The 15,903-nt window shown below is 40.3% G+C and overlaps 2 protein-coding genes across 3 annotated transcripts in view; one reads left to right on the top strand and one right to left on the bottom strand.

The window, feature by feature from the left end:
* Positions 1-200: 200 nt before the first annotated feature.
* Positions 201-15,609, top strand: LOC111875387 (tyrosine--tRNA ligase, mitochondrial). Its single transcript, XM_023871606.2, has 9 exons — positions 201-417; positions 753-900; positions 2,452-2,636; positions 2,722-3,017; positions 5,452-5,660; positions 8,935-9,001; positions 10,084-10,272; positions 13,888-14,013; positions 15,522-15,609. Exons 1-9 carry the CDS (start codon positions 293-295, stop codon positions 15,557-15,559), a joined length of 1,383 nt encoding a protein of 460 aa, XP_023727374.1. The 5' UTR covers positions 201-292; the 3' UTR covers positions 15,560-15,609.
* LOC111875385 (coiled-coil domain-containing protein 40) overlaps positions 15,563-15,903 on the bottom strand; it is a 24,178-nt gene continuing 23,837 nt past the window's right edge. For both annotated transcript variants that reach the window (XM_023871600.2, XM_023871601.2), the window contains exon 13: positions 15,563-15,821. In XM_023871600.2, coding sequence (XP_023727368.1) covers positions 15,588-15,821 — 234 coding nt within the window. In that variant the 3' untranslated portion in view covers positions 15,563-15,587. The remainder of the gene's footprint in view (positions 15,822-15,903) is intronic.

Here is a 15,903-nt window from a genome sequence, read left to right as displayed (position 1 = left end):
AAATCGAAATGGCAAGGGGCTGGGTCTAATGCGCCATGTGCGGCAGTATTTAGGTTAAGAGCATAATCCGAACCGATCTAACTTAAATTTATGAGTGATATAAGTGTATTATGATTGGTTAGAATGTTGCATATGATGTTGCTCCACGCCAAAACACCTGATTGTGAACTGTGTTTAATCAGATCCTANGAAAAGCAAATTTTTTTTTTTTTTTTTTTAACGGTTTGCCGTTTGTTGTAGGCAGAATTGTGGGATCTGTGTTTATGACAAGCTATTACTGTTTTATCTTGAAATGTCTTTTCGACGAACGTGGGGAGCCAACATTCTTAACAGATTCGTTAGGCAGTACTCTAATAGAAACGTCCTGAAACTTCATGAACGAGGAATGTTTGAAGACATATTTCCAGAGATATCAAGGTAAGCATAGCAGTTTTAGGAGTGTGGTCTATGTAAGAAAGTGATGTAAACTTGAGGTGTGTTCGTATAATTGTGCTATGTTATCGAGGTGATCACTTTTCCAGAAGGAAGTAAACGGAAGAATCGGAGTCAGGCCTGTCCGTACAAGAATGAATTTCGCTGTGAAGTGAACATATGAAATTCTCTCCCATGAACTGTAATAAACTGATCTAATGCAACCTAAACTAAAGAAGCACTCGTGCCTCATCGCCGAATTCGATTTTTTAATTCGGTCTCGGCAGTCGTCGAGTTCCTTGCTTTTGTTTATTTCTGGTTAATGCAAATTTTGTTTCTAGCAACGAAGTGACAGATCTTCTGAATGCCAAACCACAGTGTGTGTATGCAGGTTTTGATCCAACAGCCAGTAGTCTGCACCTTGGAAATCTGTTGGTATTAGTCAACTTGTTGCATTGGCAAAGAGGTGGACACAAAGTTATTGCCCTTGTAAGTTATACTTTCTGCATCAATTGAAAATCAGCTATAAATGCATGAAATTAATATAGTCATGTATGATGATTTGTGTAAGCTGTGTTTTAATAATTTTGTCTTTGAAGATTGTGGTATACAGAGGTCCTTCTGTGGTACTGCCAGCCTGGTGCAGGCCTTGACCTCATTGATGTTCCCCCAGTGGTTCCTATCCTATGCCTTTTCCTTGTTTCATAGGATTCAAATTTGTGGGTCTTGTTCAGCACTATTCAGCCACCTTGTACTCAGTTACCCTGTTCTAATATTCTCTGGTTTGCAAACTGTTAATTCTTTGCTGGGACACAATTGATTAATTGATGTAGGTGACTGTCTCTAAGAGACTTATATAATTTTGTATGAACATTGTTAAATGGACTATTTCCATATCCTGGGTTGCACCTGTACATGGATACATGGAAAATAAATGAATGAATGAACACATTTCATTTATTCTGAAGAGGAGTGCCACAGTCACATAACTCTTCCATTCACTACTTTAATTTTCCCAGACCTGTCATGTTGCTGATATTCAGAATTGTTGCAGATTCACCATAATCTGTTTTCGTTAGGAGAAACAACAGTTCTAAGAATTTGTCTTTTAAATTATTCTTGGTTTATGTCCATTGCCTTTAGTTATACTCCATTATTCATTGCCATAAACAACAATAGTGTGCAAGAACATTTAATATAGTTTCCATTTATTTAACAATGTCATATGTTGAGTGGATGGGAGCGAAGAGAAGTGCATATAAAATTTTGGTAGGAAAACTCAAAGAAAAGGGAACAGTAGGAAGCCTCAGATGTAGATCGGAGAATAATAATGAATATATTGTAAAGAGATAGAATGGGAGGGTGTAGACTGGATTCATCTGGCTCAGGATAGGGATCATTGGCAGGAGTTTGTGAACATGGTAATATACCTATGAATTCCATAAAATTGTAGAAATTTCATGAGTGGCTGAGCAAATATTGGCTTATTAAGGAGGACTGAGCTTCATAGAGTTAGTTAACTACATGCTGAAATTATGATTTATGCTCAATAATTGTCCTAGTATGTATGTATGTTAGGAGTGATATGTTATAAGCTCCACAGGTATGTCAACATGACAGTCATATACCAAACTTTTCACATGATAGTTTGTTTCTTTGATTTCACGTGGGCTAACATTACACTCTCATATATATATGTTGGCCAGCATCCCACAATTTTTGGGTTTGTAATGAATCTGTATACATTACATATTACTGTCTCTTGGGATGTGACACCATGTGTTCTGGTAGACATCACCTTTCTGGAAGAACTTGCTGTTTCCATCTTCAGGGTAGAAAAATGAATTAGAAGAGGCACTCCTCGACTCTGAAGATAATGGAAGCAGGTTCCTTCAAAATGATAACTTCCAGATGGATTGACAGCCCATAAAACAGCAGTCTTCATAGTAATCACAATAAGAGTCTCAAATACACATCTTGTTGTTTGTGAAATTTTCTCTGCATGTGCACTGCTTATGTTACAAGCATATTTCATTACAGGTTGGTGGCGCAACTGGAAGGATAGGGGATCCAAGTGGCCATGCCACTGATAGGCCAGAATTACAATCAACAATTATTAATAGCAATGTACGTTCTATAAAGGAAAGTATCCAGCGTATCTTCAGCAATCATGAGCAATATCTGTGGGACAAGTATGCAAGCACACGGACATTGACTTCACCAATGTATGTAAATGACAGTTTCCAAGTAAACGGAGAATTACACAAGAAAATAGTTTATTGTATGATTGATATGATTGAGTTTTTCTAGGATTATTGACAACGCTGACTGGTATTCAGAACAAAATGTTGTCAAGTTTGTTAGTCATGTAGGACGCCACTTCCGACTAGGCACCATGCTCTCCAGGCACAGTGTTCAGTCCAGATTGTCATCAGAAGCTGGTATGAGTTTTGCTGAGTTCTGCTATCAGGTGTTCCAAGCATATGATTGGCTTCATCTTCTACAGAGATATGACTGCAGGTTTCAAGTTGGCGGCAGTGATCAGATGGGCAACATTGTGTCTGGCCATGATCTCATCTCAAGAGTTGCAGATACCAGAGTTTATGGTACAGTACAAAGTTTCATACACCTTTATGACAAATTAACATTTCTTCCATTTATGAGAACTACACCTCAGGAAATGCTGTGAAACTTTAATTTTACACTCTCAGATCTATGTTCTCCTTGATTGTATGTGCGTTTGTTTGCTGTCAGCCAAATACCAAGAATGATGTCAAACTTGTATTGGCCGCGCCATGGCTCAAGTGGTTATTCACTGGCTTCCCACTGCAGGAGCCCAGGTTCGATCCTGTGTCTGGTTAAGTGGAATTTGTGGTGGACAAAGTGGCGCTGGGGCGGGTTTTCTCTTGGTACTTCAGTTTCCCCTGCCAATCTTCATTCCACCAAATTCTCCATCATAATCACACTGGGCAGGCTACAGTAGGCCAATCAGTGGCCACCGTGCCGAGTGGACCAAGTTGGACTCCACCCCCCACTAAGGGAATTATGTTTTCTTCAAATGCATTTAATTTTTCAAGTCCTAACTAGAAACATCCAGTTTTGTACTTAGAGTGTTGACAGTATTTGTTTGTAGGATTTTAGGTTCTCACAGCAATGGTTGTGAAGAAATGCTGTGTGGTCCAATGAAAGTCAGCTGACATTTTGGAGGAACATATTTTCCCCATCTTCAGGACTGAAGAATAAGCCACGCAAGAAACCAGTATGTAGCGGGGAGTTGCTTCTTGCTTAGCTTACTTTTCAGTCCTGAAGATGGAGGTGGTGTGTTCCCCCAAATCGTCGGTTGACTTTCACTGGATTATGTGGTGTCACATTCCAGAAGATAGAACTCTTAATATTTGTTTAATATCAATTTTGGTTTCTAACTCTTGGATCCAAACAATACTGTAGCATGTTGACCCGTTACTTGGTAATGACCTTGAAACAGACAGCAAAACAACATCCGCTGCTAGGCAACAGATTCCTAATCAGCAAGTATAAAGAGCCATTACCGAGTAATGCCTTCACAAACAAACATGTTCCCACAGAAATGATGGGAGTACAACAGTGAACAGTGTTTCTACGCAGTCTTTGCCGAGATGTTATAAGGAGGACGATTGAAATGAGAGAGAGGGCTGTAAGGGAGGCTGTGAAGAGAAGACATAGTCGGTGTAGTTGAAGAATCTCCAGTGTTAGGAGCCATTACCAGGGAATGACAGTAGTCTGAAAAGACTTAATGTGTTCTGTAGTGATTTGTAAAGCGTGGATATTAGCACTTGTGCTATAATTAAGTGTAATCATGAGTCATATGTTAAAGTGGACAATAAATCCAATTGTTAATGCAAACCCCATCTAGAGTCACTCCTTCATGTGACGCTTGGTGTCAGAAGTGGTTGGATTGGAGACTACAATGTCTTGCTATTTCACCATACTACAAAAATGGAATAAATGATGGAATGCCTGGTAGCCGCCATAGAAAAGATGCGTGCTAAGATAGGTGCAAACCAAAAGGAAGTGAAAGGACATGTCAAAGAAGAAGTGAAGACTAACCAAGAAGAAATGAAACCCAATAAAGAAATGCTGGCCAGGATGAGAGCCAAGATCGAAGCTGAAATAAAAACCAATAATGAGAAGTGTAAAGTCATTCAGAATACTCGCATCTCCTGGATGGATGTTCACCAAGCCAGGACAGAGGCCATTCAAGAAAAAATAATAGCCAAGATGGACACCCATCAGGAAAGAATGAGAGCTAGTATAAATGCCTCGTGAAAGGGGATGACTTCCTGCCAAGAAGCGACAGAGGCCTGTCTGGAGAGTAAGGAGCCAACCTCATTGGAAGAAAAAGAGTGTAGCGGTGCATGAGGAGGTCCCTAAAGAAGAGTGACAACTGTAAGATTGCTGAAGGAACAGTATATGGACTGGCATCTAGCCTTAGGGCGCCACCAACAGCTGAAGGAACAGTATATGGACTGGCATCCAGCCTTAGGGCGCCACCAACAGCTGAAGGAACAGTATATGGACTGGCATCCAGCCTTAGGGCGCCACCAACAGCTGAAGGAACAGTATATGGACTGGCATCTAGCCTTAGGGCGCCACCAACAGCTGAAGGAACAGACCCACGGTGATGGTGGGTCCAGTAAGAAGTTGGCTGTCGCCCACAGAGGGATGACACACCATGACATTCCTACACCATCCATGGGACTCGGTCATCAGGGACCAGGTAGGGACATTGATGCAAGGGGAGTCCCTAAAGGACGGATGTGTCAGTATCAGACGGATAGATCAAAATGCATTAATATCACAGTACTGATGACTAATGGTAAGTACTGTGCATAAATAGTCTTGTCCTTTCATACCATTATATATGACACATTGGACTAGATGCTGAGTATTTTTGTTGCTCTGAACTGTCACTTGATCTTACTGAATTTGCAGATGATGTGGGGTTGAGATTATATTCCTGAATGCAAAATGTGCCTATGTTTGTATATTGTTTTATTGAAGGTTTGACACTTCCACTCGTAACAACAGAATCTGGCCACAAGTTTGGTAAGACTGCTGATAACGCAGTGTGGTTGAATGCAGACAAGAGCTCCCCATTTGATCTGTATCAGTTCTTTGTACGGTGTCAAGACTCAGAAGTTGAGAGGCTACTCAAACTGTTCACATTTGAGACGCTTGGCAGTATTGAGAACATAATGAGAAAACACCAGGTAATTTGAATTGTGATTCTTATGGAACATTAGTGTTCAGATAATTAAAAGAACTAAAAAAAGAGATTGTCTGAGTCACCTTTCCTCATTCTTATTGTCAGAATGTTAATGTTATCCTTGTGTGTCTTTATTCATCTAATACCATGATTACAGGGTTGGTACAAACCTAAATTCTGCCCAGAAAATAAAACCACCCCCTTCTCCAGTTTCAACTATTTTTAGGAACATCTCAATTAATAAACAATCAAATAATCAGGTTTCTTTTTAACTTATCACATAATACACGTACATTCCAAATAGGATTAAATTTATTGAGATTTGTGTTAAAATGCTGCTATTATCTCATAATATCTAGTGTCAAATGTTGGAGTGATTTGTGAATAAAAAATTGGAAAGAATTGTGCATTGCTGAATTGAGTTACTGCACTAGCATTTGCTTGGAGGGACTGAGGAAAATACAGAAAATTTCAGTCAGAATAGCAGGCCTCCTGACATAGATTTTAACCTAGCACCTGCTGAATACAGGTCTGTGATTGTTACTACTTGAGTAAACCAGTGCAGTACACCATCCTGTACTCATAATTTCAGAAAAAGAGGTGTGCCAAAATTGTGCCACAGATGAACTTTTCAAACACAATTTGTGATAATGTGCCTGGTTGCAAATAAGCGAAATTGTAAATAGGGAAAGTTGGGTGCATTAAATAATTGTAAAAAGAAAAATGTTAGATTATTGGGAATGAATTCATAGATGACAGTAGAATCAAGTCCTGAAAGGGGGCATGCAGTAGCCTAGTTGGTTGAGGCACTATGCTACAAGCTGGAAGGTCACGCATTCGATTCCCAATGAGGTCACTGGATTTTTCAGTTGACCTAATCCTTCTAGCTGCATTATGGCCTCTTAACAGAAATGTGTACCAGGAACCTTCCTGTGGGTAAAAGGCGGTTGATGCATAAGGCTGACAACCTCACTGCCATCTGTGAGGTGACTTGTCTAGAAAATGCGGGAGCCTCGACATCTAATAACCCTATGGGTCTCCACAGCTTGTTACATGGATAGCTTTATCTTTTTAACAAGTCTTGGAATTGTATGTAAATATACCTTGCCCAGATGCAATTTCTGGGAAGCCAGGATAGTGCAGTCGGTACAGTGACTGGCTACAGGCTGGACGGCCAAGGGGTCAGAGTTTTAGTCCTGGTAGGGGCAGGATTTTTCTCCTCTCCATGTTGTCCAGACCAGTTTTGGGGCCCACCCCACCTCCTATCCAGAGGGTTAAAGTCGCCAGGGCATGAAGCTGACTACTCACCTCCATCTAGTGCTGAGGTCAAGAATATTATGATTTATACATCCCATTACCCAATGTGTCTTCATGGCATAGTGCTTAATTAGTTAAGCACAGGGACTTTACATTTTAGATGCAATTTTCTCTGCTATATNTTTGACCTCTGTGATTCCGTCTTCCTAGTCCATGTGATCCAACAATTATATTTATTACGGAGTGGAAATATAAGTTTTAGGTAATAGTAACAGTCATACTGTCCAGTGCAGAACGCTTACATTTTTATGTGAAGGTAAAACCTCAGTGTTACAGAAATACAAGTTAGAAATAGCTTTACTAAATCCATGGAGTGGAGTACCACATAGTTCCTCAGCTAGTCAAGTTCCTACCTTCTATGCAACCTGAAGTCTTACTTACATGTTCATGATCATACCACTGGACCGTGACTTGTGCCAGTTGAATCCACTTCACACTGTTTCCTTAATCTCCATCTTATTTGGGAGCCTGGGTAAATCAGTATATTGATAAGCTACAAGCTGGAGTAATATTGTAGCAACATGTTGCACTTTTCATGTAATGTCAATTAGTTTATTTACAGTCTCACATGCAACATCATGTTCTATAAAATTTATTAAAAGTTATTCGCTTTAAAATTTAAAAGTTTGTTACTGCAGGTGTCAAAAATTATTGGGTGAGGAAACTGCTGTCTTCTGTTGTTGCTTATGTTATTAACAGGGCCCGGATTTTGATGACATGTCATCTTTTTTCCTTCTATCCTATGCAATGCTCTTAAATATATAAATCTCAGATATAAGCTGCTGGTTACAGAAATGTAAATTTTATACGTAATTTTTTGTCATTTTTAGGTTTAAGGTCATTTTTTCATTTTGGGGGTAATTATTTGGTAAATTTTTGGACTCTTAAGGGTATTTCTTGTCATTTTTGGCCATTTTAGGGAATTTTTCTTCATATGTTTTCTGAAATGTGAATAATATGGAAGCGAAGTGTTCTTTCTCTTTCTCCTTTACGTCATTTTTCTGGATTCCTTCGGTCATTTTATAGGTCATTTTTTTAATATTTTCAGGTCATCAAAATCCGGGCCCTGCATATTACATTTTTGGGTCATATTTTAGGTCATTTTTCTGAATTTTTTCGGTCATTTTTTAAATATTTTCAGGTCATCAAAATCTGGGCCCTGGTTTTTAATATATAAGTCATCTCCATGCACATATGTATTTGGGTTGTTCTCTCTCCTGTTGTGTGTTGTACTGCTTGTCTTGTTCTCGAGCTGGAAGACCAAGAAGTCAGGGTTCTCTTTCTAGCCTAGACAAGAGAGTGTTATCTTCTTCATAGCACCCCTGGGACCTACCCAGTCTCCTGTCCAGAGGGTACCATGGGAGGCTATTTCTTCTGGGGGGGGGGGNGGGGGGGGGGGGTAAAATGGCAGGGTCATGAAGCTACACATTCACTTCTGCCTAGTGCCAAGGTTAAGAATGATGGAGTTGTACCTTCAGTCACCCCTACATCTTGATGAAGTGGTGTTTAATTATACACAGGCATAAGTTTACCTTTACCTTCTCCATCTGAATTGTCATATTTTCTAAAGTATAAGTAATTTTTCCTGGAAAATTCAGCTGAAGTTTCACTCTTTGTCTTAGTATGTGAAACTATGAGTTTTCTTTTTCCTTCCGAAAATTCCTGTCTAAAACATGGACGCATCTTATAATCCAGAAATATGGTAAGAGTAGTTTTATAGCCAAAGATGTTCACACCTTCATGATACCACATGCTTGTACTTGTCCATTTACTTGTATCTAAATGTCCTCCAGCATATGAAATGAAGTGGATTTGCAATTTAAAAGGAATTATGTGTGACTACAACTTACTCACTTACTTAATTCTTGGAGAAGCTGAGCCCTTCTTGAGGAGCTGTCAATTCTGCAGCTACTCAAGAATTTCCAAGCATCCTGTTTTTGTATGAATTTATTTTGTTCCAGAGGAATCCTGAACTAAGAACTGCTCAGAAGAGGCTTGCTGAACAGGTGATGCTTCTGGTTCACGGAGGTACAGCAGTATCCACATGAATCTCATTGCGAATGTAAAGTAGACAAGGGAAGGATGAACACTTATTGAACAGAGATCCTTATAGTAGAAGTTTAAGACCTGACATTCTGTCATTATTCTGTCATTATGTAGAAGTAATTGTTAATTTATGGAAAGGACCACTGGCTGGTAGTGGAGGAGAGATGCCTATTTTTCTGTTAGCTTTGCAGGCTCAACCTTTGCTGAAAACAAATTTCCATTGTTAATAGTGTACATGCTCAGGAAAATTGTGATTTGATGTGTGTAAATGTGGATAACAGGAGGCGTCATCTGAAGAAACTGTAGCTAAAGATGGGCATCGGCTGCACCATAGCTCAAGCGGTTAGTCGCTGGCTTCCCACCGCGGTGGCCCTGGTTTCATCCCAGGTCTGGTGAAGTGGGACTTGTGGTGGACAAAGTGGCTCTGGGGCGGATTTTCTCCGGGTACTTCAGTTTCCCCTGCCAATCTTTATTCCACCAAATTCACCATTATAATCACCTGGGGCAGGCTACAATAGGCCAATCAGTGGCCGCCGTGCCAAGTGGACCCAGTTGGACTCCACTCCCCACTAAGCGAATTTAAAAAAAAAAATGTAAAGATGGGCATTGCATCTGAGACCATTTAGAATACTGTGCATATAAACACAAGAGAAGATTACAAAATGTACATGGCAGGAACCGGAATGTATGGTGACAGTGTTAAAGTGACAGCTATTGGTGAATTTCTAAAATGTTTGTCAGAGTTTATTTTGTATTGGAGGGTCAACTCACGCCACCACCAATTGTTGTTTGGTGGATACTGAAAGAAATGTCTTTCTCTTGTTTGATAGTGAACTGCACTGTGATGCTCTGTTGCCAGTTGAAGAGAAAAAAGGGGGAGTTATAATTTTGATAAAGTTCATTCTTATGGATGGCCTTTGCTGAAGACATTTCCTCTATGTATCATCACTCTCTAGTGCATCTTGTTATGTTAACTTTGTGCCTTAGTATAAATGTACTTGTCTTTCCACAACATTTTCAAAGTGTGCTCAGGAAGAAACTAAAAAGTTATATTTCATTTCTAGAGGAAGGGTTGGAGGCAGCACTTAAGGCCACATCAGCTCTTTACGATCAGACTGCCGAGAGTCTCGCACAGCTGACGGCAGAAGAGATCAGTAACATATTTCAGGGAGCAAAGATCTGTGATCTACTACTCCAGCCTGGCACAACTACGCTAGAGTTGTCTCTCCAGGCTGGATGTTTCACCAATGAAAGTAAGTATGGCACACCCCAACAATACAGAAGGGATGTCTTTTTTTGTGGGTCATTCTGTGACGCTTTCAGCATCTAGATTGCACAGCACTGAATGGTGGAATGACAGATGAATGATGAATTGCAAAAGACTTTGAAGGAAGCAGTTCTGGTGTGATCATGGTACTATCCTGACATTTTCTGGTGGGACTAAGGAAAGCCACTCAAAAACACTGGGAATCCACAATTGGACTCAGACAGGCAAAGGGATTTATATCAGGACCCTCTACCAGAAGAACGAAGGACCTGTTGAAATGAGAGACCAATTAAGATGGGTGGTAGGATTACTTACATGACGCTGCCACCTTAACGGACACCTTTTCAGACTGGGACTGACAGATGACCCAACCTGTGAAAGGTGCCTACAAAAAGGTGAATCAGCCACACGCATCTTATGTGATTGTGAGGCTACAGCTTACCAAAGATATCGCCACCTGGGTCAGTTCTTCATGGAACCAAGTGACTTTTATGATACCCCTATAAATAAAGTCCTACATTTCATTCAGAGTGTAGAATTAATAAAGGGTTAATCCAAAGGGGAAGCACAATAGATCATTGAAGGTCGCAGTGTGAGGGTCGGATTTTATGGTCCACCCCTTACACACATACAAGGAAAACCACAAAAGCCTGTAAGGGTAGCTGGTGTCGTGACCAAGAATTGAACCGAGGTCCTCCCAAATACAAGTATAGAGCATTATTGCTAGACCAGCCTATCTTGAAAGTGTGTCAGTGCTGTGATATTTTGTAACATGGGGGCATGATGTACAATAGAATCTGCTTGTAAGAGAATCCAAAGGTCCTCAACATGTTTCTGTTTTGTTCAGGTATTTACACTTACACACTATGATATGTATGCAGTGTCCGTCTTTTAGTGCATTCAATTTCACCTGTTATTTCACAACATGTTTCGGCAACATAGTGCCATCATCAGGTGCTCCATTTACGTTAATCTATTTCATTGCTTGCCATTATGTTATTGTAAAATTTAAAAAGTATTTAAAAATGTTCATCAATTATAATAAATATTTATATACTAAAAACTTGTTAAGATTATTTATCTTATCTGTCCCAATTCTAACACCGCGCATAGTTCCACCACTATGGGAGTCGTTCCTCTTACTCTCAGTGTATATCGCGTCTCGTGTTGTGTTCCCTGATGTTCACAAATAACTGATCTTTTGGGCTTTTACTTCCAGTGGCATTACCTATATAAAGTAAGATATATTTTTGTAATTTAATTACATTTATTATGTAAAATGATGGTCAAGCAATTCATAGCTTATTCATTTGGGTGACAGTTATTAATTTTGCTCTAGCCCTTTAAGACACATTGGTAATGGTATATACCATATTGTCAATTGTATGAGCATGACACACACACACACACACACACAAACAATGTGAGTCTTCACTACCGTTGCTTGGTAGTGGCTTCAACGGCAGATGTGCCCCTTCCTCTGGGTTCCCAAACTGTCCCCGGCCCCAACTAGCCATCTCACAACAGCAGTTCACAAGGACTGTACCATGACACTCCTCTCACTCACTCACTCACTCACTCACTCACTCTTGACTGACTCACCCTTTTAACATATTGGCACAGACTGCTTATAAAACAGCATTCATGTGTTGCTGTGCCATTGTTGTGTGCATGTCTTTTGGGGTTCCCACTTGATCGCTACTCAGCCCATGCCTAGCAATGCCTATTTTTTGCGGAGCCATTACTTAGCAATGGCTGTTGTAGAGTTATTTATTTCATGGTTGTTGCCTAGCAATAGGTCTGCATGCCACATTGAGCCCTCCTTAAGGCTGTTCATCCCAAATATCTAACAGGCATACTGCCATTTCTTCTTTTCCGAGGGCTAGGCTTGTGATGTCTGTGTTTGGCCTTGCCTTCCTTTTCTGTATACCATCATCATCTTTGTTCTGTTGCCAGCCCTGTGCTTTTGATGTCTCTTCTTTTGTTTCGGAGGGGGCACCTTCTCCACAATGTCCAGTCACTCACTTCCTGTGGCCCAGTTGAAGACCCAGCTCTTCATTTCTTGACCTCCAATTCAAGTGTTTGTCTGAGGGTCTCATATAGTGCCTTCAGACTTTCCAGATGTAGCTTGTTTCCTGCTTCATCCTCTGATACCATTACCTGTTGTCTTCTCCTTCCTTAGAGGTAGTTCCCGTCTTGTGCCTTGGTCCTTTATTCCATTGTGGCATTCTGGGCACTTCTATATATCTTTTTGACTGTCAGGCCTGCAGGGGCTTCTCTTGCAAAATTGCTCCTGGTACGCCTTTTCTGTGGGTTCTTGTATACCATGGCTGGTCACTGGTCCTCCAATTGGTCCTTCTGTGCTCTGACATTCTCCACTGCAGCCTCTTCATACAGACTTCCTAATGTACCACTACAGCCTCTGACTTTTCTCCATTGGCCTCAAAATCCATGGTGTCCATTTTATCCTACCTTTCTTCGAAGACATCCACAAGGGCATCCATTTCTTCAGGCCAGCCTTCATCTTCTCTGGGTTGGCCTTCATATTTTATAGACAGGCCTCCATTGCTTCCTGGCAGGCCTTCATCTCTTTTCCCCCCAGGCCATCATTTCTGCAAGCCAGGCATTCTTTTCTTGATTTACATTAATGTGGGAGGCAAGACAGCATATCTGGGTTTTCAGGTCAGCCATGCCTATATGGTTAGCTTATATCTTTTAGCATTACTGTCATTTCTTCTTGGCTGGCCAACAGGCATTCCAATAATTGTTCAATCTTTCCTCAGTTCGATTGAATCAGTTGTATCCCGTCCAATTAATCTAGTCGATCCAATCCCACTTCTGACACCACTCGTCACTTGATAGAGTGACTTGGATTGGTGACTGGATTTATTGGACACTTTTATACACAATGCTTGACTACATTCTACAGTTTACTGTTATACACACACGCACACACACACTAGTCATGTCTACACTACCAATGCCTGGTAGGGGCTTCCAATGGGAGATATTTCCCATCCTCTAGATTCCCAAACTGTCCCTGATCTTAGCTACCAGCTTATCACAGCAACAGCTCACAAAGACTGTATCACAGCAGTCCTCTAACTCACTCTCACTCCACTGACTTCAATTATAACATCTCAGCATGGACTGCATAGAAAACACTGTTCCTCTTTTGCTGTGCCATTGTTGCATTTGTATCTGTTGAGGTTCCCACGTGATGGCTACTCAGCCATTGCCTAGCAACGGCTGTTGTTTGCAGAGCCATTACTTAGCAGTAGCTATTGTATAGTCGCTTATTTCGTTGTTGTTACCTAGTAATGGATCTACATGCCACAATATGGTTTAACATTCGGAAACTCTGCATTTTGCCCCACACAGTGTATTTGTCCTTTATATGATCCTCTGAATAAACAGCAATAATTTCTCCTAACAGCAATTACTGGGTGAGCTTCCTATTGGTTTGTTTTCTATGTGCTAGAACTGTATTTTTAAATATTTAGGTATTAGTAATTTATTTGTTTTATTCATCCAAATCCATCTCAGGGTTTGCTGAAAATGATCTTGCTGTTGTGAACCAAAACACACTTGCTGCTTTCAGGAGATGCAGTGAGAATCATATCTGCTGGAGGTTTTTATATTAATTACCAACGAGTTACCAAGATAGATGAAGTGCTGACGCAAGCTGCACACATATTACCTAACAACATCACATTAATTAGAGTTGGTAAGTGGATATTTCCCATCATAAAATTCTCTGTATACAGGGAAATTGTAATGATGATATATGAGATTATAGTACTGCAGTGCACTGACAGACCATTGGTTGCGTGCAGAACAAGTTACATTGATAAGCATATGTGCCAACAACAGTCTCTCATTACTTTGATGAAACATGTTTATTTAGACAAGCTTGAAACCTATATTTTATACTGTCTTCTGAGATGTAATGCCATATAGTTCACTGAAAGTCAGCCAACATTTTGGAGGAACATGTCACCTCCATCTTCAGGGTCAAAGAATAAGGTAATCAAGAAACCAGCATGAAGGATTTGGCAAGCAGACCTGCGTTGATTCCGAGGATGGAGGTGACGTGTTCCTCAGAAACACTGGTTGACTTTCAGCAGACTACAGTGTGAGAATCTCAGATCCTACCTATATTTTATATTTTGTCAGCATTGGATATTATGCTTAGATTCTGGGTATGCAGAACAGAGCCTCTGGCTATTCCAAACATTAGCAGTGACAGAGTGTCTACATAAATAGTACAGTTGAAAAGAGAAAAGTTTCTGAACTCACAGGGACAGTATTTTATTCATGAATAGGAATTATGTTCATGATGAAATATTCAGGAAATTTAATTGTTATTTGATGCAGAAACTTCATATGTTATTACTGATTTTTAGTCTTTCATGGTGGTTCACTGTTAATGTTGAGTCCACTCTTGGGTCTGCACCATGTTGGTGTGGGCAGTCACCAGTGTACCAGGGGCATATGAATCAATAGGGATGGTGAACAGGGAAAAGCTGTCAGAAAGCCATTTTCAGAAATTCCTCTTCTATCCTAAAAGTGAAGATAGCATGTGCCTATGGCACATCACCAGTCTTACCAGATTACTCAATGTCACATTCAAGAAGACACTAATCCTCACTGTCAGAAACTTTCAGAAAATCGGCGCATACTTCATTCTGTTGTACTTTAGCACCCTGTTGAACTGGTATTGTTGCTCTTTGTACATATATATAACCACCACCTTTCATATATCTTATTATAACATGTTTTGGCCTCACTCACCCATCATCAGGTGTGTACAAATAAACAATCAAACTCCGTGATTTTAGTCTGCAAGCGAACTATACCGACTGAGTGACCGCCGCTTGTCGGTGAAGTTAGTGCCAACTTTTGCGGGTAGAGGGTGTCGCATGATCAGCACAACGAATCCCCACGGCTGTTAATTTCAGTTTTCTACTTTTGCTAAAATAGTTGCACTACCATTATAGTATGTTGTATGTGAAAGCATTGTTATTTTTAATTTTAAAATCTTTAAAAGCACATGAAGTTTGCTGATTCCACCATGTTGCATCCGGTTGTGAGGTGTGGGTGTTTTGTTTGTTGCTGTGGTGTGCGGATATCAACTCCAGCTGAGTTGGTCTCTTCTTTGTGTGTACGGATAATAAATATACTTTCTTCTTGTTCACGTTATTGTCTTCATAAATATATTTTGTATCATTACAGGTAAGAAGAATTACTATGTTGTCAGATGGCTGAAGTGAGGATTTATTGTGTAGGAAAATGCATGAATCAAGCTGGTTTTAGTTGAAGGGTGTTCAGAATCTTGGTAAGAGGGAATTTGAGTGTAGGGAAGTCCATAAGCAGGGATTCCAGCACAGAGATGAGATCACCATTTATTGCCTTCTGGCGCAGCATCTCCGTATCCAAAGGACTCTCACTGCGGAAGAGCAGGCGGTGACGTCCACATTTCACATCGTTGTACATCCTGGCTTTACGTTGTCGTCGAACAAGTACTTCCAAGTTCTGTGAACAGCATTACCTAATTTATACAGACAGTAAGCTTGTTAATGATAGAAAAAATTAAAAGTGGTTTGGTCTGATCATT

Source organism: Cryptotermes secundus, unplaced genomic scaffold (assembly GCF_002891405.2).
Source record: "Cryptotermes secundus unplaced genomic scaffold, Csec_1.0 scaffold15, whole genome shotgun sequence".
Lineage (NCBI taxonomy): Eukaryota > Metazoa > Arthropoda > Insecta > Blattodea > Kalotermitidae > Cryptotermes > Cryptotermes secundus.
The sequence above is the reverse complement of the archived record's forward strand: the minus strand, read 5'-3'. Positions and strand labels throughout refer to the sequence as shown.